The 27,166-nt window shown below is 48.2% G+C and overlaps 1 protein-coding gene across 4 annotated transcripts in view; it reads left to right on the top strand.

Annotated features, from left to right (window-relative positions):
* Positions 1-1,533: 1,533 nt before the first annotated feature.
* Positions 1,534-27,166, top strand: part of LOC133127113 (rho GTPase-activating protein 45-like) — a 32,848-nt gene continuing 7,215 nt past the window's right edge. Inside the window, exons 1-16 of one of the 4 annotated variants that reach the window (XM_061239770.1) lie at positions 1,534-2,136; positions 6,557-6,905; positions 13,123-13,266; positions 14,482-14,566; positions 17,178-17,250; positions 18,848-18,923; positions 19,426-19,560; positions 19,886-19,947; positions 20,078-20,188; positions 20,796-20,876; positions 21,612-21,770; positions 22,700-22,837; positions 23,509-23,699; positions 24,579-24,697; positions 25,323-25,421; positions 25,882-25,989. In XM_061239770.1, the coding sequence (XP_061095754.1) occupies positions 2,056-2,136; positions 6,557-6,905; positions 13,123-13,266; positions 14,482-14,566; positions 17,178-17,250; positions 18,848-18,923; positions 19,426-19,560; positions 19,886-19,947; positions 20,078-20,188; positions 20,796-20,876; positions 21,612-21,770; positions 22,700-22,837; positions 23,509-23,699; positions 24,579-24,697; positions 25,323-25,421; positions 25,882-25,989 (2,011 nt within the window). In that variant the 5' untranslated portion in view covers positions 1,534-2,055. Of the gene's footprint in view, positions 2,137-2,179; positions 2,973-6,541; positions 6,906-13,122; positions 13,267-14,481; positions 14,567-17,177; positions 17,251-18,847; positions 18,924-19,425; positions 19,561-19,885; positions 19,948-20,077; positions 20,189-20,795; positions 20,877-21,611; positions 21,771-22,699; positions 22,838-23,508; positions 23,700-24,578; positions 24,698-25,322; positions 25,422-25,881; positions 25,990-27,166 lie in introns of those variants that run through there. The other 3 variants (XM_061239769.1, XM_061239768.1, XM_061239767.1) reach the window with 3 other exon arrangements.

Genomic DNA, 27,166 nt, shown 5'->3' with positions numbered 1-27,166 from the left:
TTTGAACATTTTTCATCATTGAACTGATAGTTACAGAGTACATAAAGGTAATGTTTCATATAATGGCTTTGAAATTATATGAACGAGACCACCGGTTACATAAGTAGCCTTGGTTATATGAATGTAAGAGCAAACTGTTTGGATCTCTACGGGAATTGGTTTTCTGCCTGCCAATGGTAGCACCTTTTGCCCTGAAAAGGCCCTTGGTCCCATTGATTCAGGCTTGGGATAACACATGGAGTGAGAGATAGGGTGATTCCAAAAGCCCTGACCGATTGTGGCCCTCAATAAATTGTGTTGTCGTTGTAATTGCAGGGATGGGGTGGCCTGGGTGGTGGGGTCCAATGTGAGAAGATATCTTTTCATGGCCCCCCAAAAAACCCTGGCAGCACCCATGGATACAGGCACAGGTGACCTGAAAGTGCAGTACAAACAAGTTAGCCAAGCTACACCAAAAGAGGTCACTTGTTTTGCTGACGCAAAAAACAACAACAACAGCATCTTAAGTGATAGAATTTGAATGTGCAAGTTAGCCAAGTGCATTGGTTTGAAAGGGGGGTAGCACTAGACCCAGCAGAATTTGGGTTGGGTTCCACTGTGTCACCATAGGGTGAGCAGAAGGACTTTGATTGCATGTGCCAAGCAAGAAATGGCTGACAGCTATGGTATAAAATCCAGCTTTGACCAGCTTGAGATACCAGCTACCAGCTGTTTCAAAACATAGCTTGAGCCGGTCAAACCATGTCGAGTATGGAGCTGGTCTGAACTGGTCAACCGGCTACCGGCTGTTTCAAAAACCTTTTTTTCAGCAGGACAATGGGACTACATGTCGGATTAGATGTGCCAAGCAAGAATTGACGACAGAGGTATCCTCAAGGTCGGAGTAGCAAGCCAAAATAGCCGTGATGAATACCATTAGAGTGCATGGTAAGAGGCATTTATTTTTTTAATGGACAAATAAATATAGTACAGGCCAATGGGTAATGTGCTGTATGCTTCTGACACCAGCATGTAAACCAGGACATGCAGTATTTGAACCTGTGTTTACTACCATGTGTTTACTGCAACGGGAGGTAGCAGGTCCACATTACACGTGGCTGTCCTTTTCAGCCGTCGGAACATGCGAACTTCCAGAGACGGGGACGGCGGTTGCAGAATCGATTCGGGAGTGAGGGCGCTATTCTGCCCTGGTGAATAACAAAATGCGCGCAACGAGAACAGATTTCCTTTAGTCAACATCTACATTTTTGACGCTACACACTGTGGAGCGGGAGTTCAATGTATGACACAGAAGCTCTTATGTCGATTCTGAATAACATGCCAGTTTGGCAGAAGAGGACTTTGAATATGCTAAATTATGAAAAAGATGCTAGAGTTAGGCCCTATCCATACATTTGTATCGTTCTGTTTTATGTCTGTCGTCAGCCTGTCAAATGAAGTAGAACCTGTTAATAATACGACAGTAGTACCCACGTGATTGCATACCCTGCTACAAAAAAACAGCTCTAGCTATGTTTTGAAACAGCTGGTACCTGGTATTTCAAGCTGGTCATAGCTGGTTTTTACACCTGGGTAGATGGATAAACTAACAGTTTTGAGGTGTAGGCTCAGATTGGACTAGCAGTTTAACTAGTTTACTCCAACTTACAAAGACGCTGACACCTTCAATATTTATCCCAGGAGCCTTCAAAATGTATTCTGTTCTCCAGTTGTAGCTTTCATGCTTGCAGTCAAATGTTTATTTCCTAAAAAAAAAATCCGCATCTAGCCTAAAGAAGACCGCTATCTTGCACAGACCACATTAATCAAAACGCTCCCCAGAGCGGAGAGGGGAAAAAAAGATCGTCTTCGAAAAACTGAGCGGATGCTGCAGTCGCTTCTGTGAATGGCTGTCAGGGTGTGTGTATCCAATGCAATGCGACAGGAAAGGACCGAGACTGTCAACGTGCACGGGTCTGATGGAACAGAGCCACGAATGAGCAGAAGTGGAATATGTGCAGCCGGTAGTTGGGGTATGAACGGAAAGTAATAAGGATAAATAATATAAATGTTAATATGTTCACTAAAAAGAAAAAGGAACTGATAAAAACGCCTACGAAGAGTCGAGCAGGAAGCCCCGCACCCCACAACTCATCAGTAAGTTACATAGCATCTTTCCTTTCCCTACAAGCTAGCTAGCAAATTCATTTCCGACCAAGTTGTCTGGTCACGAAAAGACCGTTTGTGAGAGATTGCAAAATATCTGTGGTGGTTTGTAGGCTATCATCTTAACTGACCAGCTAGCTTGCTGTCAGTCACTCAAGTTCTGGGCTGTGCTGGAAGGAAGCGATTAATTTAGCAGTAGCTGCGTTTTATTTAGTTTTGTTTGGTGTATCTTTAATCTCATAGTAATGACACCAAGTTAGCTAGCTAACTATTGTGCATTAATAATTCATGTCAATGTAGGTAAATATAGCTGCGCAGCTTGCTCTTTATTTGACATGTCAATCCTTACGTTACATTTGATTTAGTGAATTTACGTTAATTTAGTGAGTTTCAACTACAACTACGCTGCCACAGGAAGAAAAATAATCAGGAAAAACGCGCACTGTAAGCCATGCCAAGCTGAGCTTTTTGGCGCGTTACATTATTTGTATAAATTTGTTTATTTTTTTAAAGAATATTTCTGAAACAAGTGCCTCTCTGGATATTATCTGGATAGCTAATTCGCCTAATTGTTTGCTGACTAGCTAGCCAACGCTAGCTATGCGGTTCATTAAAGTCGCAGACACACGGGAAAGCAAGCGAACTTCATTAATTTAATTCAGACGTTGCTTTAGTGTACACGTTGTGCCAACATGTTGAAACGTGGAGCAGGTGGTAAATCCAGCTACAGTCCGTATGCAACAGGCCACAGGGTTAAGAAAAATGGGACTAAAGCGAAAAGCAAACTGGACCTGTTGCCAAATAAACCTAACATCTGGCTGAAGCAGGTAAGTTTTGTTGACATGATAATAAATGAGTAAAAATATTGAACAGTGAGTAATCTACTCTGTTGTTTTATCAGACTGATGTTACATAATTCTGTTGTTCCGGTTCAGTAGGTTCTTTTGCATAATCTAAATTTAGGCAGTCCAATTACTTAAATTATGCCTTTTTAAAACATATCTGCCTAGGTATAACCTACGTAGCTATGCACAATCATTTCAAGTTCAAATGAAATTGAATAAAGCAATGAAAGTAGCTTCCTAGTGCCAAGGAAGGTAGTGTAACCAATTCGAAATTAGAAATTATGTTTTATCCAGATTCATAACATTTGAAGCCAAAACAGTAGCGGTCATGTGTCACCTGCCTATCCGTACAATCATCTAATTTAGCATCGTGACTGCTTTTAATGTGGCCCTTTTTGGACGTTTGATCCAATGTAAGTACATTCATTACACATGCAGCACATGAAATGTCAGATACGGAAATGAGGGGGATGTTGGCACACTCGGCGCTGGTGGTGACCCAGTATCTGCAAAACTTAATGGAAAAAAACTGCACGAAGGCGATGTTTGCGCAGAGCTGGAATGGCTCAGAACACTCCCGTGAACTGCAGAGTGCTAACCCTGCGTGCTGTGGTTAAATTCCTGAGAAGATGTGGCATGGTATTATTGACCTAGGCACAGGGCTTTCTGAGTATGTGCAATTGTCAAAACTCCCGAGAACAGCAGGTGTCTTTGAGCAGTCTCGTTTGCGACATCTAGGGGTGAGCTGCGCGAATGTGAGTCTTCGGTAAATTGCGGCTAGTGTAGTAGTTCTCACTGGCCATTGGCCAACTAGGCACTGTAATTCATATCAACATAATTACAGTCCACTGACTTTGATAACATTGCTAATAAATTCTTCTTTTTTTATTTAAAGCAGCCCCATAGGACAGAGGAGAAATAGTAAATGGTTAGCATTTATATAGCGCTGTACAATTGATGCTTCTCATTCACCTGTTCATACACACACTCACACACCAACGGCGATTGGCTGCCATGCAAGGCACCGACCAGCTCGTCAGGAGCATTTAGGGGTTAGGTGTCTTGCTCAGGGACACTTCAACACACCCCGGGCGGGGGATTGAACCGACAACCCTCCGACTGCCAGACAACTGCTCTTACTGCCTGAGCCATGTCGCCCCGGAAGAAGTCAACAAAAAAAACAAAAAAATTCCCAATTAAACTTAGAATGTCCCAAATAGTTGATTGTGACCATTTTGACATCTGATAAAATGTAGGCTAACAACAGGAAAATGGTTAAAAATTTACACCATTTCTCCTGTACTTTTTTATTTGTTAACAATTGAATGTACTATTCATTGTTACCCTATTTTTTTTTAAATTCAGTAAGTCAAACTGACGTTGTTGCATGGGACAAGTTGATACAAAATACTGCAAGATACTAACTGTGCTGAATTCTTGTCATGCAGAATAAAAGTATATTAAATTATTCTGAGAGTGGTTACAACAGTTTTACAGACAATATAAGATTTCCCAGTGGTACCTAAAAGGATTAGCCTATATGTTTTTCTTAACAGCACCATTTTGGTAATCTCATCTCAGTTCACATTGCCAGTCCGGTTCTTTTGACGTCATTGGTTGCTACCCAACCACCACATACAGGAAGTCCACACTGAGCACTTCCTGTGTATAGTTCCCAGTGCAAGGGCTGGTGGTTGTTGTGGTGCAAGTTCCCCATGTTAGCCCTGGCTTGTGGTTTTCAGTCTTGCAGATTGAGAATTATATTTTGGCAACACATGATTTCTTTGTGTCTTCTTTCACAACATGTTCATCCTCTGACATAATAATTTGTTTTGAACAAGAGTGGACAGGGAATTTTCATACAGATGCATTGTGGATGTGTTATTTTGATTATACCTTTTTAATCTGATGTGGTATTCTCCATGGGGAAAGTTGGAAAAAAATCAGGTTATTTTTAATCTAAGATAAATTTCCTTCCCAGTTTAATTGATTTCTGTTTATAACGTTGTGGCTGGGGCACGGATGGTGCAGTGGGTAGCACTGCCACCTCACAGCAAGGAGGTCCTGGGTTCAAATCCCGGTCGGCCGGGGCCTCTCTGTGTGGAGTTTGCATGTTTTCCCCGTGTTTGCGTGGGTTTCTCCAGGTACTCCGGTTTCCTCCCACAGTCCAAAGACATGCAGGTTAGGCTGATTGGAGAGTCTAAATTGCCCATAGGTATGAGTGTGTGAGTGCCCTGCGATGGACTGGCGACCTGTCCAGGGTGTATCCCTGCCTTTCGCCCAATGTATGCTGGGATAGGCTCCAGCCCCCCTGCGACCCTGTTCAGGATAAGCGGGTTAAGATAATGGATGGATGGATGTTGAGGCTGGTTTTAACAGACATGATTTGGAAAATCTTTTACCCAAAACATCTTTGTGTTGTTTCCATGTCTGCACTACACTGACAATGAGTTGTTAAACTGCAGGGTCTTCTTCATAACTCAGTGGCTGAGAGACGAAAGTTCTGTTTCACACCGAAATGTTTTGTTTTCCGTTTAGCCAGGCTGTCATAGACTCTGAGGTGTGGGTGGTTGGGGCTGTTGATTGGACGGTTTATTGCGCAAAGAAGAGTCTGGGTTGCTAGTGCTAACAATGCTGCAAATCCCATGGTAGAGTTTGGCCATGCATGAGAAATGTCATATGAATGTTACCAATACTGAAAGAGGTTTGGAGAAGCGAATTACATGGCACTGTAAACTGAGATATAGGGGTTTGCCCAGAATGTTGTGATCTTCTGACGTCTGCTTCATCAGTTTCCATATCATTCAGGTTGTTCATTTGTCTCGTTTCATTTTCTTACCTCAGATCCTGCCCTGTTGGTTATAAATTTTATGTCATCAATAAGTATTTGCTCAAAATGTTTTCAATATTTACATCACCAGTGCTTCGTATTACTGGTCATTGGGTTGTAAAGTGGTAAGGATGCGTCATTGTTATTGATTCAGTTTCTTAGTCACCAGGCGGGCAGTTCAACGGCTGAGGGCGTACAGCTGGAACAAGCCCAGTCCCTCAAGTAGCTACAGCTTTAAGCCACCTGGCATCTGCCCACCTTCGTCTGTGTGGTTGGATGGGTCTTGGGCTGGAGGAACTCACACACGAATGCAGGAGCAATGTCAGTAAAGCCGTAGTTTATGAAAAGACTAGAAGTTTACAGGGCTCTACAGTGCCACCATTTTAGGTGCATTTGCTCCTGAAAAGTGATGTGTGCTAACCGGAAAACTTTACTGATTGGGATGCATTCCTGTGCTCCGAAATTTTTCAACTTAAGATCTCGTCGAGCCCTGGTCAACCCTGGATTTGACCACCAGTGCAGCCTAGAATGAACTAGATGAATGCGTTGAAGGGAGTCGATGAACCAACGGCTCAGCCCTGTACATTGAAGTTTGAGCGAAGTCATAGCCACTGTAGAACCACTGTACCATCACAACCTATCTCTATTCCGATCCCATCTCACCAACCACATTCCCGTCCCCTGCTGTCTCTCCCCGTTCCCTCCTCTCTGCGTAACCCAGCTTTCCATTCTCCAGGAGCAGCCCGGCCGGGACGCCGTCGACGCCCCCGTCTCCGCCTCCGCCTCCTCCTCCCCCCCGACCTCCTCCGGCCTCCTGGACCCCTCCTGCGGGGGGATGTCGGGCCAGCCCTCCCCGGTGGGCACCCTCAAGAGGCCCACGGGGCTGAGCCGGCACGCCAGCGCCGCGGGGTTCCCCCTCCAGTCCTGGGTCTACAACAAGGGCCTGGGCAAGGGCGCGCCCAGCCCCACGGCCGAGGGCCCCGAACCCGCCGCCATCGAGGTGGAGGACATCCCGCCGCTGCTGAGGGACGTGGCGCGCTTCTCCGAGGCCGTGGAGAAGCTGAAGGACGTGGTGCTGGGAGAAGGTGAGGCTCGCCGCCGGGACTGCTCTGTCCGCTCTCCCAAGGGCCGCTCCGTCCGCTCTCCCGAGGGCCGCTCTGTCCGCTCTCCCAAGGGCCGCTCTGTCCGCTCTCCCGAGGACCGCTCTGTCCGCTCTCCCAAGGGCCGCTCTGTCCGCTCTCCCAAGGGCCGCTCTGTCCGCTCTCCCGAGGACTGCTCTGTCCGCTCTCCCAAGGGCCGCTCTGTCCGCTCTCCCGAGGGCCGCTCTGTCCGCTCTCCCAAGGGCCGCTCTGTCCGCTCTCCCAAGGGCCGCTCTGTCCGCTCTCCCAAGGGCCGCTCTGTCCACTCTCCCAAGGACCGCTCCGTCCGCTCTCCCAAGGGCCGCTTTGTCCGCTCCCCCCAGGACCGCTCTGTCCACTCTCCCAAGGACCACTCTGTCCGCTCTCCCAAGGACCGCTCTGTCCGCTCCCCCCAGGACTGCTCTGTCCGCTCTCCCAAGGACCGCTCTGTCTGCCAGCCTCCCCCATGCAGACGTGGTCAGGAGTTTCAGCTGCTGTTCAGACCCAATGTCAGAATGGGGAAGAAATAACCGTGGAATGATTATTTGTGCCAGACGGGGTGGATATGATAAAGTTTCCTGTGATTTTCACACACAACAGTATCTAGAGTTTGCAGAGAATGGTGTGAAAAACCCATCCAGTGAGCAGCAGAGAAGGGCTAGACAGGTCGAAGCTGACAGGAGTCAGTAAGCATGCATTACAACAGTGGTATGCAGAAGAGCATCTCTGAACTCACAACCCATCAAACCTCTAAGTGGATAGGCTACAGCAGCAGAAGAAAAATAAAATAATAACTCTAATAAATACCTAAGTGCTCACTGAGTGTATGAACATAGTACATACTTTTCAGGGTGCAAATTTAGGACCACATTTTATCTGTGGTTGGTGAGGTTGTATACTCAGCCACTTTGGCAGATGACCACCACTCATTTGGAGGTCTTGTTCTCTCCTAAATATCTAGTTATCTGGTAAAACAGTGAATTCTGGGAGGCACTGGACAGTGGACAAAAAAGTTAGTTTCCTGCCCTATGTTTGGGTTAATGAGTTCCTGTAGGTCTTTGCTAGCGTGCGTACGCACGGGCGTGCTTTTACATGGCTCTCCGTACCAAGGTTGAGTTTGAGAGGGTGCGGGGAGGGGCAGGATCTGCTCCAGAGACCTTGAGCTTCCTCTTACGCCAAAGGGCCCCGGGTTTCCGCAGCACGCCACACTCCAGCAGGAAACTGGTGTCTCTCGTAGCGGCTCTGAGAAACCTCTCCTCTTCCTCCTCCTCTCTCCTCCTCCTCTTCTTCCTGAGGAGTCGGTCGTGTAGCACGCGCCCTCCGTCCGCTCTCCGCGGGGAAAAGGCGGAGGAGCGCGCGGGGGCGGGTGGTGTTTGGTTTTGGAGGGGTGTGGCACGGCAGAGAGAGAGAGAGGAAGTGAGAGTGCACATCTGATGGCCTGGCAGCAGGTTGGCTGTCAGTCGCAGGGCAGTGCCGCGTGCTTTGTTAGCGGTCTGCGCGCACCGTAACTATTTTTATTTCATCATGTAGTGACTGCGTGACCAAACCCAGGCCTACCAAGCTCACAGAAAACACATTTTACCTTTGGGGCAGCCTGTAGCCTAGTGGCTAAGGTACATGACTGGTACCCGGAAGATTGGTGGTTCAAGCCCTGGGGTCGCTACAATAGGATCGTGCTACAGCTGTTGGGCCCTTAAGCAAGGCCCTTAACCCCGCATTGCTCCAGGGGGGGCTTGTGCCTTGCTTAGTCTAATCAATTGTAAGTCACTTTGGATAAAAGCAACAGCTAAATAACAAATGTATTGTATTGGTTCAGTTTTTTGTTTTAGCTTAGAACTGCGACACGTGGGTGTCTCAGTGGTGCAGCCTGAGGAGCACTGCTCATTAATACATGCTCATTGCGAGCCACGACGTCGGTGGTTCGAATCCGACCGTCTGACATTTGTCACATGTCTTTCCCTCTCTCTTGCTCCCATTATTCCTGTCTCTCTATACTATACTGTCCAATAAAGCTAAAAAAAATATCTTAAAAAAAAGAACTGCGTAGAATTTTTAGGGCTGGGACAGAACTAAAACATGCACCCACTCTAAACTTTGTCCAGGCTTATCTGAAAAGGGTTAAAGTGTCCTGTTCAGCACCATTTAGTACAAGATGCAGCAATATCACTTGCTGAATTGACAGCTCGATCTAACTGCTCTTTTACCTTGGTCCAAGCAGCAATACCCATGACTTCTGTGCACTTGAACTGAAACTCTACTGCAGCAGTAGTGTCTGGGCGGCCTGTAGCGTAGCGGTTAAGGTGCATGACTGGGTTGGCGGTTTGATCCCCGGTGTAACCACAATAAGATCTGCACAGCCGTTGGGCCCTTGAGAAAGGCCCTTAACCCTGCATTGCTCCAGGGGAGGATTGTCTCCTGCTTAGTATAATCAACTGTACGTCGCTCTGGATAAAAGCGTCTGACAAATAACATTGATGTAATGTTGTTAATGTGAGTAACCCTGTTTGCGTCATGTTTGGTAATCGTCTTGTAAACTGCATGCATAGAAAAAATAGTATAGTAAATGCATAGTAAAAAACATGGCAGGTGACCTTGCAGATGAGACCTCTAGCTGGGGTGCTTTTTTTGTTGTAAATTTAAAAAAAAGCAGTCCTTCACATCTTATTAAACAGGTGCATCTTAGCACAGTATTACGGTTAAGTATAGATGTTATGGGCCCTGCTGGAGAAGGGTTTGAGAGCGACGTGTTGTAACACTGTTTCAGGAAGCAGTCAGTAACCCTCCCCTTCTGGAGTTGTGAAAGCGAATCGGGGGGGGGTGGGGGTTTTCTGAGACAACAGCGCTTCCTGTCAGTGTGGCAGTTTGTGAAGAGGACTTCCTGTTTACATTCCCCAGACTGCCTGGCTGTTGGGCACACTGATAAAGGCGGGGCTCCTGTCCTCCTGCCCTGCTGTCCTGTGTGCTCCCCTGTTCTTCGTCCAGTTCTCTTAACAACAGTGTCTGACGATATGGCTAATTTTTGCTCATTGCATTACATTACATTACAGGTATTTGACGGACGCTCTTATCCAGAGTGACGTACAATGAAGCGCATAACCATAACCATAGGCAAGTGCAGTGAAAGACCCTGGAGGGAAGTACAGTCCAGTTTCAAGTTCTAGGAATGCCCACAAAGATAAGGGCTTGGCCCTTGTAGATCCATCTGATGGCAAAGGAGTATATTACATTACGTATCTTCTGGTTCATTTCAACCAACCAGAATGGGATGAAAATGAGCATTTACGATGAGATGGATTCCCGTGTATTTCTGCTGGGCTGAATTGATGAGTTAAGACTGAGGCAGCAGGTACCGTCTCAGTGGTGGGGAAGCTGAGGATAGGATCCAGGGCTCACGTCTTGCGTACTGGGTGTGTTTGGGCTGCTTGCGGGTTATTGCAGCATTGGATATTTTGCAAGGCAAAGTGGGGAATGGATGAGTAAAGGTCCTGCTGTTTGTGAGAGAACGTCTAAACTGAAGCGAAACTGGGAGTCGTGTTCTGCGTTTTTTTTTTTTTATTGTTGCTTCGAATTGAAAACGCAAGGTCTTGTTCTGTACTTCCCCTGTCGTGAATTGACAGTTTGGGGCCCTTGCGTTTGACTGTCTGAAGGGGATTAAAGTAATGAGCTGTCCCTTAAGCCAGTGGAGGAGCCGCAGTAGCTCCTGGCTTTAGAGTGGCTTCCAGAGAGGGTGACAGGTCCTCCACAGGGACCTCACTCTCTCAGTCCTGTGTACACAACAGTGGAAAGTGCTCTGTATTGCAACTCAATGAAAGGTTTCGAATATTTTATAGTTATTTTTTTTAATTTTGTTATTTCTTTTCAAAGAAATATCCGATTCCTTTTTCTGGAAAATTCGTTTTTCAGCCAGTGTGACTGATTGAAGCTTTGAAAAAAAGCTAGTCAGCTGTGAATGCAAAATGGCTTTTTGGTTTTGCATTACATTCACATTTAGTGATGGTAAACCTAGAGTGACTTTGCAGGTATGTGTGGGGCTCAGTAAGTGTTTGCCGCCCTCAGCGGCCTAATAGACTTGTGTAGCTACATCTGGGGAAAGCTAGCATTCGCTAATGCTACTCTCTCCGAGCCCTGCTGATCCACTCCGCTCCACCCTCTCCTCCCTCTCTCTCGCCCTGCGTCAGGGCAGCCGGGTCAGGCCTGGAAGTGCCCGCTTGGGGGGGACCCTCCTCTGGTCTGGGCGTCTCCGGGTCCCAGCGGAATGGGCAGGAGGTGGAGGAAACAGGGAGAGGCAGACTTGCAGAAATGCGGCTCACAGCTGTCTCAGACTCTGAGACTCTGTCTGTCGAACACATCCTTACAAACACGCTTATCACCCTGACGCATGCTGTGCTCCTTACAGAGCGGGGGCAGAACTGATAACATCAGGTCTTCCCGTACAGGCAAACATACCCACACACACAGGGAGCTGAAATAACTCTGCAGGTGTTGCGTGTTCCTGCAGACACACACACACACAGGGAGCTGGAATAACTCTAGGTGTTGTGTGTTGCTGCAGACACACACACACACACACAGGGAGCTGGAATAACTCTGCAGGTGTTGTGTGTTGCTGCAGACACACACACACACAGGGAGCTGGAATAACTCTAGGTGTTGTGTGTTGCTGCAGACACACACACACACACACACACACACACACACAGGGAGCTGCAATAACTCTGCAGGTGTTGTGTGTTGCTGCAGACACACACACACACACTCAGGGAGCTGGAATAACTCTGCAGGTGTTGTGTGTTGCTGCAGACACATACACACACACACGCACAGGGAGCTGGGATAACTCTGCAGGTGTTGTGTGTTGCTGCAGACACATACACACACACACACAGGGAGCTGGGATAACTCTGCAGGTGTTGTGTTGCTGCAGACACACACACACACACACACACACACAGGGAGCTGGGATAACTGCAGGTGTTGTGTATTGCTGCAGACACACACACACACACTCAGGGAGCTGGAATAACTCTGCAGGTGTTGTGTTGCTGCAGACACAAACACACACACACACACACACACACACACACACACACACACACACACACACACACAGGGAGCTGGAATAACTGCAGGTGTTGTGTTGCTGCAGACACACACAGGGAGCTGGAATAACTCTGCAGGTGTTGTGTTGCTACAGACACACACACACACACACACACACAGGGAGCTGGAATAACTCTGCAGGTGTTGTGTTGCTGCAGACACACACACACACACACACAGGGAGCTGGAATAACTCTGCAGGTGTTGTGTTGCTGCAGACACACACACACACACACACACACACAGGGAGCTGGAATAACTCTGCAGGTGTTGTGTTGCTGCAGACACACACACACACACACAGGGAGCTGGGATAACTCTGCAGGTGTTGTGTATTGCTGCAGACACACACACACACACACTCAGGGAGCTGGAATAACTCTGCAGGTGTTGTGTTGCTGCAGACACAAACACACACACACACACATACACACACACACACACACACACAGGGAGCTGGAATAACTGCAGGTGTTGTGTTGCTGCAGACACACACACACACACACACACAGGGAGCTGGAATAACTCTGCAGGTGTTGTGTTGCTGCAGACACACACACACACACACACACACACACAGGGAGCTGGAATAACTCTGCAGGTGTTGTGTTGCTGCAGACACACACACTCAGGGAGCTGGAATAACTCTGCAGGTGTTGTGTGTTGCTGCAGACAGACACACACACACACACACACACACAGGGAGCTGGAATAACTTTGCAGGTGTTGTGTGTTGCTGCAGACACACACACACACAGGGAGCTGGAATAACTCTGCAGGTGTTGTGTTGCTGCAGACACACACACACACACTCAGGGAGCTGGAATAACTCTGCAGGTGTTGTGTTGCTGCAGACACACACACACACACAGGGAGCTGGAATAACTCTGCAGGTGTTGTGTTGCTGCAGACACACACAGGGAGCTGGAATAACTCTGCAGGTGTTGTGTTGCTGCAGACACACACACACACACAGGGAGCTGGAATAACTCTGCAGGTGTTGTGTTGCTGCAGACACACACACACACACACACACACACACACAGGGAGCTGGAATAACTCTGCAGGTGTTGTGTTGCTGCAGACACACAGGAGAGCCGGCGGCCTGTGGCCCATGAGTGCCTGGGGGAGGTTCTGCGGGTCCTGAGGCAGGTCATCAGCACCTACCCCCTGCTCAACACCATGGAAACGCTCACCGCTGCAGGGAAACTCATCTCCATGGTCAAAGGTCAGCCTCTCCACCAGCACTGGCACTGTCAGTCTTTACACCACTAACACTCACTCACTGTCACTCACAGACTGGTTTGTACCCCACTGTCACTGACAGCCTGGTCTGTACTCCACTGTCAGTCACAGACCGGTCTGTACCCCACTCATTCACAGACTGGTCTGTACCCCACTGTCAGTCACAGACTGGTCTGTACCCAACTGTCATTCACAGACTGGTCTGTACCCCACTGTCACTCACAGACCGGTCTGTACCCCACTGTCACTCACAGACCGGTCTGTACTTCACTCATTCACAGACTGGTCTGTACTTCACTATCACACTCATTTTCAGAATGACACGGGCAGCTATCGGTGATCTTTTGCGAAATCTAAAAAGCTGTGAATGCGTTGTTTTGCTTCTTTGTGTCGTGATTATAGGATGTTGTTACCCGAACTCCAGGAAACGTGTGTTTCATGTGGCTTCAGCTCGCTCTGTGAAGGGAAACGAGCGTGCAGAAAAACAGCAGCAGATCTGCTTAACCCCTGTGTGGCCCTAAAGAGTTGCCATCTTGTATTCGTATCCGGCGGGGAGCTGAAAGTGGGTCGAGCTGTCTTGTGAAATCTGTTACCCTCTTCCTCTGCTCTCGAGTTTAATGCCTTAAAGAATGTGCACCTGCCCCGGCTGGCAGTAAGGTGCAGTGTTGTGATGTAGCCAACCCTGTTCCTGGAGATCTACCATCCTGTAGGTTTTCATTTCAACACTAAATTAGCATGCCTCACTCTACTCTACTAATTAGCAGCTCAACAGGATCTCTAGCTGTTGAATGAGGTGTGCTTTAGGGTTGGAGTGAAAACCTACAGGATGGTCTATCTCCAGGAATAGGGTTGGTTACCCCTGTTCTAGATGCCATTGTTACTGTTCCCATGTCAAATGCTTTTAATAATGTGAGTGGCGTTGCTGATCTAAAACGTGACTCATATTATCTGGAGGGACAGTGAGTCATGCATTAAGATGAGGCTCAGAGTTGATTAACATAGACCGCAAACTTTCATTAACTTTAAAAAAAGCAATGAAATGACTCGACCTTTTTTGTGCACTGTGCCTCTGAGAAAGCTGGTAGTTCTGACAGAATGATACCACGTGACCTGTGCCGGATGTCTTCGTCAGTTATTATGGAATATTTAGGAATATTTAGGATGTTTACGCATATTTAGGAATCCCTTGTCGTTGCAGGATTCCACTATGAGGCAAACAATGAGGCGGACAAGAAGGCTTTCGAGAAGGCCATCGAGAACATCGCCGTGGCCTTCAGCAGCAGGTGGGCACCTCCAGGCCTTACGTAACGTGTTATTTGACATCTTATGTAACCGTGGAAATGCGACTGCCAGTGTGCGGAGTAGGCATATGATGATACAACTTGATCAAGATACAGGAGTGATAATACAATGCGATACAATTTCTCTTCATTTATAACAATATTATATGATTCATAATTAATCATGGTATGATGTGATTTGCTGTGATGTGAATGTGACCTTTAGATTTTAAAGATCCCCCCCCCCCAGGTCACACCACCAACACTCTACAGATCATTTAAATAACACACAGTAAAAATTGAAATAACACACAGTAAAACATTTTGTGTTTATTAAGTGCCTCAATCTGCCGAAATAAGTTTGCAATCAATTCTTCTTCATTGATGTAGTTGTATTGTGATCTCGGCATCGCAATGCATTGATGCATGCATGTGTCATTACACCCCTAGTACTGTGTAGTCATGCACCACTTTAGTCTGTCGCAGGAGTATAGTGGATATGATTGGTTCAGGTTGCTGTGCAGTGGATATGATTGGTTCAGGTTGCTGTGCAGTGGATATGATTGGTTCAGGTTGTGGTGCAGTGGATATGATTGGTTCAGGTTGCTCTACAGTGTAACTGATTGGTTCAGGTGGCTGTGCAGTGGATATGATTGGTTCAGGTTGCTGTGCAGTGGGTATGATTGGTTCAGGTAGCTGTGCAGTGCATATGATTGGTTCAGGTAGCTGTGCAGTGGATATGATTGGTTCAGGTCACTGTGCAGTGGATATGATTGGTTCAGGTCACTGTGCAGTGGATATGATTGGTTCAGGTCACTGTGCAGTGGATATGATTGGTTCAGGTCACTGTGCAGTGGATATGATTGGTTCAGGTAGCTGTGCAATGGATATGATTGGTTCAGGTCACTCGCAGTGTACATGTGATTGGTTCAGGTCGCTCTTCAGTGGATATGATTGGTTTGGGTTGCTGTGTAGTGGATATGATTGATTCTGGTAGCTGTGTAGTGGATGTGATTGGTTCAGGTAGCTGTGCAGTGCACATGATGGGTTCAGGTCACCCGCAGTGTAGATGTGATTGGTTCAGGTCGCTCTGCAGTGGATATGATTGGTTTTCATATTTTGGTTGCTGTGCAGTGTAGACGCATATCACACCTTACGGGCACAGAAGAGGAAGCAGAGCTCTGACACACTGACAGAAGGAAGACTAGTGTAAACAGGAAGTACAGGAGTGGCTTTCATCTCCACTATCTGTTGCCTAAATCACTCGGTCATTCAGTGCATTCTGTTAGTACAGAATAATCTGTAGTGTAGCATTACATAAATTGGTGCTACAAACACACTTTGTAATAGGATCCATAGCCCTTATATTGTAAGCATCTGTTGTTTGTGGATGTTTGCAAGTCCCAATTTTAGTAAATGGTGATGAGGGGGTTTTTATGGGACTGGGAAAGCATAACACCTCCTTTGAGCGTTTTATTTCTATTCGAGAAAATAGTGCTACCTTGAAACGAGACGCAAACGTGTCTGGCGACAGAGACCACGAGGCCCCTCCAGCAGAGAAGTCATTGTGTGACTTGAAACAGAAACGAAGTCAGAGATGCAGGCACAGCATGCCAGTCTCACTTCACGCGTAGGTAAGGGCTGGCTGAAATGGGGAAGTCAGGAGACACTGAAACCGAGCGCGGGTACTCTGTCTGGGTATTGTCGGTCAGCCAGCTTCCTGGTGCGACTGACCGGGAGCCGGGGGTATATGGGACAGGAGTTACAGCCGGGGTTGTAACGGCCAGGGTCTGACGTCCCCGGGATGGGCGAGGGCAGGGGTGTCCCAAACTGGATGTGAAGGAATCTGAAGGAGCTGAGCTGCTGCACAGAGAAAGCGTTGGATCGAAGGCTCTGTGAGTGCTGCAAGCGGGCTAAATTTGCAAAGTGTGGTGCCCTGGTTTCGTCCGCGCTGACGACGCGATCGACTCGGTGTTTCCAATGTTTTGAGATTAGATAGACGAGCTTGAAGGTCTTCACACTGCCTTTGTAAACTCTTGTCGGCAGCCACTTAGACTGTAGAGGAAGTGTTGAAGTCCTTTGATTAATTTGTCTCCCTTGATTTTCTTGATAATGTCGGCTTGCTGGAGATCGGATGACAGTTATCGCGTCGTGTCTAGGCTGGAGTGTACATTTGCCTCACGCTGCACTTTCATTTCTCTGGTTCTCTGCTGTGTGTGGCAGGAGCTCTTATCCACGGCCGCTGACGCGGATTACATGTGAAAGGACAAGGAATGAGCGGAAATTAGATGTCAATGTCATTGTGTGTCAGGCGCCCTGTCTCCTTGCCTTTCCTCTCTCTCTCTTTCTCTCTCCCCCTCTCTTCCTCTCTCTTTCTCTCTCCCCCTACTCTGTTTTTGTATGTTTGAATTGTTTGGGTGACAAGACTTGCACGTCTTTTTAGTTGTTATCGTGAAGGGGAATCAAAGATCAAAAGGTCTTTCTCTCTCATTCCATCCCTACTCTCTCTCTGTCTCTCTTTCTCTCCCCCTCTCCCTCTCTCTCTCTCTCCCTCTCTCTCTCTCTCTCTCTCCCTCTCTCTCTCTCTCTCTCTCTCTCTCTCTCTCTCCCTCAGTGTTTCAGAGCTGCTGATGGGGGAGGTTGACAGCAGCACCCTTCTGTCCCTGCTGCCCTCAGAGACGAGCAGGGTGAGTGTGCGTGTATCCTGTCTGTGAGTGTGTCTGTGTGTGTGTGTCTGTGTCTGTGTCTGTATCCTGTGTGTGCATGTCTGTGTGTTTGTGTGTGTGTGTGTGTCTGTGTGTCACTGTGTGTATGTGAGTGTGTTTGTGTGTGTGTGTGTGTGTGTGTGTCTGTGTCTGTGTGTGTGTCTGTGTCTGTGTGTCGCTGTGTGTATGTGAGTGTGTTTGTGTGTGTGTGTGAGAAAGCGTCTGTATCCTGTGTGTGCATGTCTGTGTGTTTGTGTGTGTTTGTGTGTGTTTGTGGGTGTGTGCGTGTGTGTGAGAGAGAGTGTGTGTATCCTGTGTGTGTGTGTGCTGAGGGCAGATGTTAGGCTTCCTGCCGGTGACACTGCGTGTGTTTATCTGAGCTCTTCTCTCCCTGCCAGAGGCTAAACCAGCCTGTCTGCCTCCAGATAACAGCCCGTGTCCAGGGCTCCAGTCCCTGTCAGGAGGGCCACAGCACATTCATTAAACATCACAGGATATACAGACACATCTCAGCTGCTTGTTCATGAGCCCTGGCCCCACTGCTCATTTCTGTACCATTAAAGATGCATCACAAGCCTCAAGCAGTTTCTGTAGGATCGCCGTTGTGGAGTCAGTTCCCACTCAACTTTCAATTTAATCAGACTGTAGACCCCTGCTCTGGTCTGCTCTTAACGTCACTGTGTCCAAAACTCCTTTAGGTTCATGGTCTTTTATGACCGTGCCCGAGGTGTAGGTTAGTGGTGCCCAATAACGTGCCATTACAACCTGTGTAGCTTCTGAGAGCGTGTCAATAATGACAACTAATAATAAGTCAATTAACACACAACGTGAGGAGGGTAGGGATGCATGAATGTTGCGAAACTATCTACACCACTTTTGCCCAATCGTGGAGGGCCGAGAGTATGCAGGTGTTCATTCCGACCAATCGCTTCACCCGGTGATTTCACTCATTACCACGCCGTCGACCAGAGACAAGGGAGCTAATTGGTGAAATCAGCGAGCGAAGCGATTGGTTGGAAGGAAAATCTGCATTCTCTCGGCTCGGTCCTCCGCAGCACATGATTGGACACCACTGGTGTACAGAGTTTATTGTTGACTCATGCTCTCAGTATTACATTACATTATTGGCATTTGGCAGACGCTCTTATCCAGAGCGACGTACAGTTACAGTTAGACTAAGCAGGAGACAATCCTCCCCTGGAGCAATGCAGGGTTAAGGGCCTTGCTCAAAGGCCCAACAGCTGTGCGGATGTTATTGTGGCTACACCGGGATTAGAACCACCGACCATGCGTGTCCCAGTCATTTACCTTAACCACTACGCTACAGGCCGCCCCAGTAGTAGCTGTATGAGCTGTGACATCTGAATGATAATGAAACTGGACATGCTCCAGTGCTCCACACACTGTGTCATTCGCCGTGGGCCGTTGCTCAGAGGAAACTTTGGCTAACATGCTAAAGGTTCCGTTATCGGGCGTTTGACTGAACCAGTCAAACTGAGTCTATGCAGAGGTGAGGCGCACGAGCGTGACACGACTCTGAACTCTGAACTCTGACCTGTGACCCTCCTCCCTGTCCCAGAGCATGGAGAACCTGTATGGAGGAGTTCCAGGCCAGAGCGTGGACTCGCTAATGAAGGGAGACCTCCAGGCCTTCGGTAGGGCCCTTCCTCCGCCTCCCCCTCTCTCTCTCTCTCTTTCTCTCTCTCCTCCCCCTATCTCTCTCTCTTTCTCTCCCTCCTCCCACTATCTCTCTCAAACTCTCTCTCCCTCTCCTGCTCTCTCTTAATCTCTTTCTTCTGCTCTCTCATTCGCCCTCTCCCACTCTCATCCTCTCCGGTGTGTGACATTGCTTCCCTTTGGGCACGGTGACAGGAAGTGACATCATAAACGATTCACTCTTTCAGGAACGCAGGGAGTTGGGGTCAGTTTTGTTTGAGTGATGTCAGATATGTGAGCACCGAGTCATCAAAGGACTGCATACCTAACACTCTGAGATATCAGATCATATCTACTGTGTAATGTTTCGTGCTTTATTTATGTCACGTGTGTCATGTATGTAACAGTAGAGGTTTCTGTTGTGTGTGTTTGTTTGTGTGTGTGCGTGTGTATGCGTGTGTTTGTACATGTGTGCGCATGTGTGTTTGTACGTACGTTCAGTCCTGACCGCTGAAGAGGTGGACATCATTCTCCAGCGCAGCGAAGGTGGGGTGGACTCCGCGCTCTGCTACGCTAAGACCATCGCCAAATACATGAAGGACCTGACCAGCTACGTGGAAAAGAGGACTGCACTGGGTAGGCCACCGCCACACACCGGCACAGCTGAAAATACAGTTACATGTAGGGTCGAGCCGTTGGTTACACGTGGGAAAATATCCACTGTGCTGAACCAGGACGTTCAGAGCAAATGCAATCGGTCATGTCACTGCAGTAACCTGAGCCCGGCGTGTTTTGCGGAAGTCCAGCTCCCGAGAGCTGAGCTTCTATGTGACGTTGTGCCGATTGCTCTTTTTGCGAGAGTGAGAAGTGAAATAACCAAAGCGTATGAAAGTGAGGATGTCTCTCTCTCTCTCTCTCTCTCACACACACACTCTCTCTCTCTCTCTCTCTCGCTGTACAGAGATGGAGTTCGCCAAGGGCCTACAGAGGCTCTATCACGCCTGCCATCAGAGCATTACGCAGGTGAGCCTTCCGGAAAAGACTGGAATGGAGGTGCAGCCAGAAGGCTGTGAGCTTTATAGAGGCCATTTTAGAGTTGGGTATGTGTATGCACCCCCGCCCCTGCAGTAACTACCCCCTCTCTCCCCCCTAGCAACACATGCCCTTCCTCTCCATCTACTCCCTGGCTCTGGAGCAGGACCTGGAGCAGAGTCTGGGGGTCCAGCAGGCTGCCGGCACTCTGCACATTCAGACCTTCCTGCAGGTATGCTAATGCTAGTGTAGCGGGCCTAGCTCTTTCACATTTATGCTGCAGGTATGCTAATGCTAGTGTAGCGGGCCTAGCACTTTCACATTTATGCTGCAGGTATGCTAATGTTTCTCTAGACTCTTTTAGAGTGCTCCTCGTGGGTACCATGACTGAGAACTGCTCGTGTTTTACCTGATTTTTAGTGTCTTATCACTTATTATCTGTTTTTTATAACTTGTTTTTTGTCTGCTCTTATCTTGTCTGTTGCAACCTGTATCTTTTATATATGTTTTTTGTAAACAGGGCACCCTTGAAAATGAGAGCTTGCTCTCAAGGGACTTCCCTGTATAAATAAAGGTCAAATAAAAATAAAAAAAATAATGCTAGTGTAGCGGGCCTAGCTCTTTCACATTTATGGTGCAGGTATGCTAATGCTAGTGTAGCGTACCTAGCACTTTCACATTTATGCTGCGGCTAGGCTAATGCTACACTGCACAGCATGCCAAGCTCTTTTATATTCATGCCGCAGGTATGCTATCGTTTTCAGGTATGCTAATGCTGCCCCCGGGTACGGGATGAAATTCTCTGACTGGGGGGAGGTTTGTCTCTTGTGTCCCTGCAGCCTCTGATGCAGCGTCGGCAGGAGCACGAGAAGAAGCGCAAGGAGATCAAGGAGCAGTGGCAGAGAGCCAAGAGGAAGCTGGTGAGGCCTGTGCACATGGGGGGGTCCAGTACACCCTGGGGCTGGCTCGCCCGCCCGCTAGCGTGTGCTTCTGTCTCGCTTACACTCATGTGACGCGGTCCAGAATGCTGCAGCCCCCGCCTGACCGCCAGTGAGCCCGCCCAGGTCGGCTCATGTCACCCCCGCTCCTCATTGGCCTCCACTGGCTTCCTATTGCCGCACGCGTCCGATTCAAGGCCCTAGTGTTGGCATGTCAGGCTGCTAAGGGGACTGCCCCACTTTACATACAATCTTTAATCGCTCCCTACTCCCCAGCAAGACCATTCCGGTCTGCCAGCTCTGGGGGGCCTGTAGTGTAGTGGTTAAGGTAAATGACAGGGACACACAAGGTCCGTGGTTCTAATCCCAGTGTAGCCACAATATGATCCGCACAGCCGTTGGGGCTTTGAGCAATGCCCTTAACCCTGCGTTCTCCAGGGGAAGATAGTCTCCTGCTTAGTCTAAACAGCAGTACGTCGCTCTGGATAAGAGCGTCTGCCAAATACCAATAATGCCAATAATGTAATGTCGCCTTGTGGTTCCTTCACTACGAGCACCGTTCTGGTTCCTCAGCAGTGCAATGACTTGCCTACCACTGTCAGGACAGCAGAATTCCTCCCCCTATTTTCACGCACACTAAAAACACACCTTTTGTAAAGCGCTTGGATAAAGGCGCTGTATAAACGCAGTCGGTTCCCCGTGTTCCCCCCCGTGCAGATGGAGGCTGAGAGTAACCTGCGGAAGGCGAGGCAGGCCTACGTGTCCCGCTGCGAGGAGCACGACAAGGCCCGGAGCCGGGCCGAGGAGGACGGGGGCGGCACCCTCATCAAGTCCCTCGACAAGAAGCGCCGATTGGAGGAGGAGGCCCGCTGCAAGGTCAGCTGACCCCCCCCCGTGCCCGTCTCCGATTGGCCGGTAGTCCGCGCCTCCGCCTTCTGACGCGGACGGGTTCCGCCGTTTTGTGATTCTTGCGTTTGGTGTGGGATCGGATGTCTGTGTATATATCGGGGGTGGCCAACCCTGGTCCTGAGGAGAGGTTTTTGTTTTCACCTTAAATGTGAAAGCCCCTATGAACAAAGAAACCAGGTCAGATAACTGCTTTAACTGTTAAAGCAGTGTAATCAACTGCTTTAACTGATCAATTATGTACCAAGTAACAAAAGAAACCAGCACACTCTGCAGCTGCCCAGGACTAAGAGTGGCCCCCCCTGGGATACAGTATAAGGTGAATTGTGCTTTATTGGTATTGATAAAAGCTCTCATTTTCATTTAACAGTGCCGCCCCAGCATGTGCCATGGGGAGCTGAGAGTATGCTGTTTTTAATTTCCACCAAGCAGTACACCTGCTGGTTTCACTCAGTAACACATCCACCAGAGAGAAGGGAGTTCATTAGTGAAATCAGCAGGTGAAGCGATTGGATGGAATGAATTCCGGCGTACTCTCGGCCCTCCACGGCACGTGGCTGGGCACCCCCGACATTAAACGTGAATCTGCGATCAAAAGCACGACGGCACTGTCAACTGCATGACTGACTCACTAACCCAGTGTTTCCCAACTCCAGTCCTCGGGACCCACTTGCCAGAAGGTTTTTGTTGTAACCAGTAGCTCACACACCTGATTTAACTAATCAAGGGCATTTTTGTGGTTTGATTGGTTCAATCATTAAATCAGGTGTGTGAGTTACTGGTCACAACAAAAACCTTCTGGCATGTGGGTCCCGAGGACTGGAGTTGGGAAACACTGCACAAACCTATCTTTAAAGAAACCTTTAATTTAGTTTATTCATTAAAGTTTTTATTATTAGGCTGAGGAGGCAGAGGCAACGTATCGCACCTGCGTCGCCGACGCCGTTACCCAGCAACAGGAGCAGGAGCACGTGAAGGTCACCGTCCTGCGGCGGATACAGGAAGTGATCAAGCAGAGCGATCAGACCCTGCGCTCGGTGAGTGTCCACGGCAACAAGCGCGCGAAATCAAAACGGCTGGCCTGTGTGTCAGACCTCCCTATAAGGACGTAGGAAAAAGTCATAACGTAACAGTTAGCTGACACTTTTAACCAAAGCAATTTACAGTACAGTTGATTAGACTAAGTCGGGGAGCATGGGACAATCCCCTCCTGGTGCAATATGGGGTTAAGGGCCTGGCCCAAGGGCCCAACAGCTGCTCTGATGTTATTGTGCCTACACTGGGACTTGGAACAGGTCCTAGTCAACCACCTCCAAGTCACTAGGCTATAGGCTGCCCCATACAGGCCATGTCTTTTTTTTGTTGTCAAACTCTTAACACTTAAATTTTTTTACATTTTAGTAATTTAGCGGAGTCGGATGCTTTCGATTCATAGCAAGAAGTGCAGAAACACTAGAATCAGCATACCTGCCTCATAAGCACATTTTCAATTGAAAAGAGGGTCAGAACGACACGTTCTCTCAGTGTCGCGCATCCGTAGAATTCAGTTACGTCGCAGACACAGTCATACTTCGTCACGCAGCGTTGACCGGGCAGTTCATTGGCTCCACTGTAAACATTCAAAATGTAAACGTCAGCAGTTTTTGACATCTCGTTACCATGGAGACCGCAGATCGATTGGTTCTGACTGGCTCCCGCCTCTCCGCAGGCCACCATCTCGTACAACCAGATCATGCACATGCAGACGGTGGCGCTGCCCGTGCACTACCAGACGCTGTGCGAGAGCAGCAAGCTGTACGACCCGGGGCAGCAGTACGCCGCCCACGTCAAGCACCTGCGCCTGCCCGAGGAGCCCAAGGCCCAGTACCGGTTCGAGCCCTACTCTGCCTCCTCCGCGCCGTGAGTCCTCCCCGCCGCCCTCCCGCTACTCCTAACCGGAGAGCTTCGCAGTTTAGTCGCAACTGAGTCGCTGTGTTCCGGGTGACCAAGGTCGGAACGGAGCCTGGGATAACCGCACTTCGAGTAAAAACCCCAAACGCAATGCTCCCGAATCTGGAACATGGACTGGAGTAAAGAAAAGCTGTTCCGGGTTTTACTCGGTGCGGTTATCCTGCTTACTCAGTAATCCTGCTTCCTGATGTGATGTTATGTGATGTTGTGTGATTATTATATGGTGTTGTGATTATTATGTGATGTTGTGTGATTATTATATGGTGTTGTGATTATTATGTGATGCTGTGTGATGTTATGTGATGTTGTGTGATGCTGTGTGATGCTGTGTAATGTTGTGTGATTATTATGTGATGTTGTTTGTGATGTTATTTGATGTTGTGTGATTATTATGTGATGTGTGATGTTATGTGATGTTATGTGATGTTATGTGATGTTGTGTGATGTTGTATGATGCTGTGTGATGTTGTGTGATTGTTATGTGATGTTGTGTGATGTGTGATTTTGTGTGATGTTTTTGTGATATGTGATGTTGTGTGATTATTATGTGATGTTGTGTGATTATTATGTGATGTGTGATGTTATGTGATTTTGTGTGATTTTGTGTGATGTTTTTGTGATATGTGATGTTGTGTGATTATTATGTGATGTTGTGTGATTATTATGTGATGTGTGATGTTATGTGATGTTGTGTGATGATATGTGATGTTGTGTGATGTTGTGTGATGTTTTGTGATGTTATGTGATGTTGTGTGATTATTATGTGATGTTGTGTGATTATTATGTGATGTGTGACATGTGATGTTGTGTGATTATTTTGTGACGTAGGCAGCCCGCCAGAGTGCGTCACGACAGCTTCAGTGCGGACCGCCAGAGCAGCACCGAGGCTCCGCCCGCCTCGGGGGAGACCCCCGTAGATGGAGGCCCCAGCCACAAGCAGAGGAAGGGTAGGAGACCGAGCGCTCTCCTCCTGCGTGTCTGCCGTACACGCGTGCTCTCTGCCCCCCTGTGAATACGCTGCATCACCTGACCTCTCCTTTACTGTCCCCTCTCATCCCACAAGGGATGGTGTGGGTGCAGGTATTTGTTTTAGCCCAGCACTATGACACCTGATTCAACTAATTAAGTAATCATGGTTTTTAATCCAGACCTTGATGAGCAGAAATCAGGTGTGTTGGTGCTGGGCTGTAGTAAAAGCCTGTACCGACTCTGACCTTTTCGGATAAGACTGAACCCCCCCCCGCTATACCCCATGTCGGCCTGCAGAGGATGGGCTCCCCCTCTATAGCCGGGTTCCTCCTTCGATATCGTCCCACTGGGTAGTTTTTTCTTGCCACCGCTTGAGGGTCCAATGTGGACTTTTTAGTTTTTTTTTTACCTCATGTGATTGAGGTAAAATGTTCGAGGTAATATTTGTACCTCATCTACTTGGGGGGTTCAGGCCTGGTTTTTGTCCTTCTGTTACTCTGCAAAGCGTCTTTGTCTCAGTTTTTGTGTAAGAAGCGCCGTGTGAATAAAATGGCGGAAAGACTTGAGTGTGAAAGCTGGTCGCTGGTTGTTTTTCCCTCACAGTGCGAGGTCACCAGTCCCACAAGTCCTGGCCGACCACAGCAAGCGACACGGAGAGTGTGGGCGCGGGCAGTGGGCTGGAGTCGCCCTCCACCAGCACAGGTACCGCCCCGGCAGGACCAGGCCTGCTCTCCGCTCCGGCCCAAATTACAGACAGAGGAAAGGGGAAAGAAGGAAGGGAAGAACATGGGAATGGAAGAAGGGAAAAGAGAAAGAAAAAACATAATTTGAAGAACAAAAAGGAGATGCATAAATAATATAAATGAATATATATAATACATTTTTACGAAGAAGGTTTTTTGGCCTTCTTTAAATGGTATAAGTTGGAGGAGCATATTTGGGAATAGTGTTTTTATTTATTTGTATACATATACTGTATATGCAGTTTGATGACAGATGATGAAAGACTAATTTGATGTTCTGATCAAGTGATGAACAGATCTTGTGCTGCTCATCTGTCTTCTTAGTGGTGGGGGTAACTAACTTGTTACAATTAGTTAAAGGAGGGGTTTCGGGTCGAGGGGACCCCGTCGTGACCGCGGTAGCGTGGCCTGTGTTGCAGGGGACGTCCGGAAGATCCCGAGGACCGCCTCCACCGGGACCATGTCCTCCAATGAGGAGCTGGACGAGAAGGACGAGAAGGACGGGAACGTGGCCTCCTTCGAGCAGAGTGAGTCCTGCGCTCGCCTCCGCCTCTCTCCTCTGGAGCCCCCGGGAGGGGAACCAGGAGCGCCTCCGTGTCTCATTTCAGGCCGCCTGTGTTCCCCCTGCTGTAAAATCCAGCTACGACCGGCTTGAAAATTGAACTGGTTAAGCTGGTCATAAGTTGGTTGACCAGCTCATACCCAGCTAGACCAGCTTACGACCAGCTGGCTATGAGCTGGTGTTGGTAGCTTGTCTGAGCTGGTGGCTGGTAAATGGTTGGAATTTATATAGCACCTTTATCCAAAGCGCTGTACAATTGATGCTTCTCATTCACCCATTCACACACAGACTCGCACACCGACGGCGATTGGCTGCCATGCAAGGCGCCGACCAGCTCGTCAGGAGCATTTGGGGGTTAGGGACACTTCGACACAGCCCGGGCGGGGGATCGAACCTGCAACCTCCGACTGCCAGACAACTGCTCTTACTGCCTGAGCCATGTCTGGTCAACATTGCTTGAGTTGGTCAAACCATGTCAAGCTCGGAGCTGGTCAACCAGCTACCAGCTGTTTCAAAACTTAGCTTCAGCCATGTTTTTTTAGTAGGGTCGTGATCTAAACCGCTGATCTAGATCTATTCTTGTCAATGGCCATGAGAAGCTGTAATATTTACAGAAACTCTTCACAGTGCTTAGACAGTTAGTTTGCAGCTCCATGGTGACTGTTCCCGCCTTGTGGTGTGACCCGCTTAGTCACGGCGTAGTGAAGTCAGTTTGCCATTTAAAGCTTGCAGTGAAATATCCACAGAAGCGACTACTGCACTTATTAGACTTGGGACCGGGCACTGCTTGGATGGGACTATGTAGCATGAATCGATTAAAATCTATACATTCTTTAAATAAAATATTATGTTAGCAGTTTAGCATGAAATGTGGGGGGGGGGGTCTGTTGTGCATCAGTTTGTTGAATCTGTGGAAAGCTTCCAGCAACACGTATAGTTCTGTACCATAACGCTGAGGGTTTGGCATAAAAATATTAAAATACAGGTTAGCTGTATAAAAACTTGTTTTGTTCCTTGACTACCTATATAATTCTCACGTGACTGTGGTGTAATAACTATAGTAATGTAAGTAAGAGGTAGTGTGTGACTGTAACAGTCAGCAAGGTGACGCTGTTTTGGCATAGTACAGGGCAGTATTCACA

This window comes from Conger conger, chromosome 4 (assembly GCF_963514075.1).
Source record: "Conger conger chromosome 4, fConCon1.1, whole genome shotgun sequence".
NCBI classification, from domain to species: domain Eukaryota; kingdom Metazoa; phylum Chordata; class Actinopteri; order Anguilliformes; family Congridae; genus Conger; species Conger conger.
This window is presented reverse-complemented; position numbering and strand designations above follow the sequence as displayed.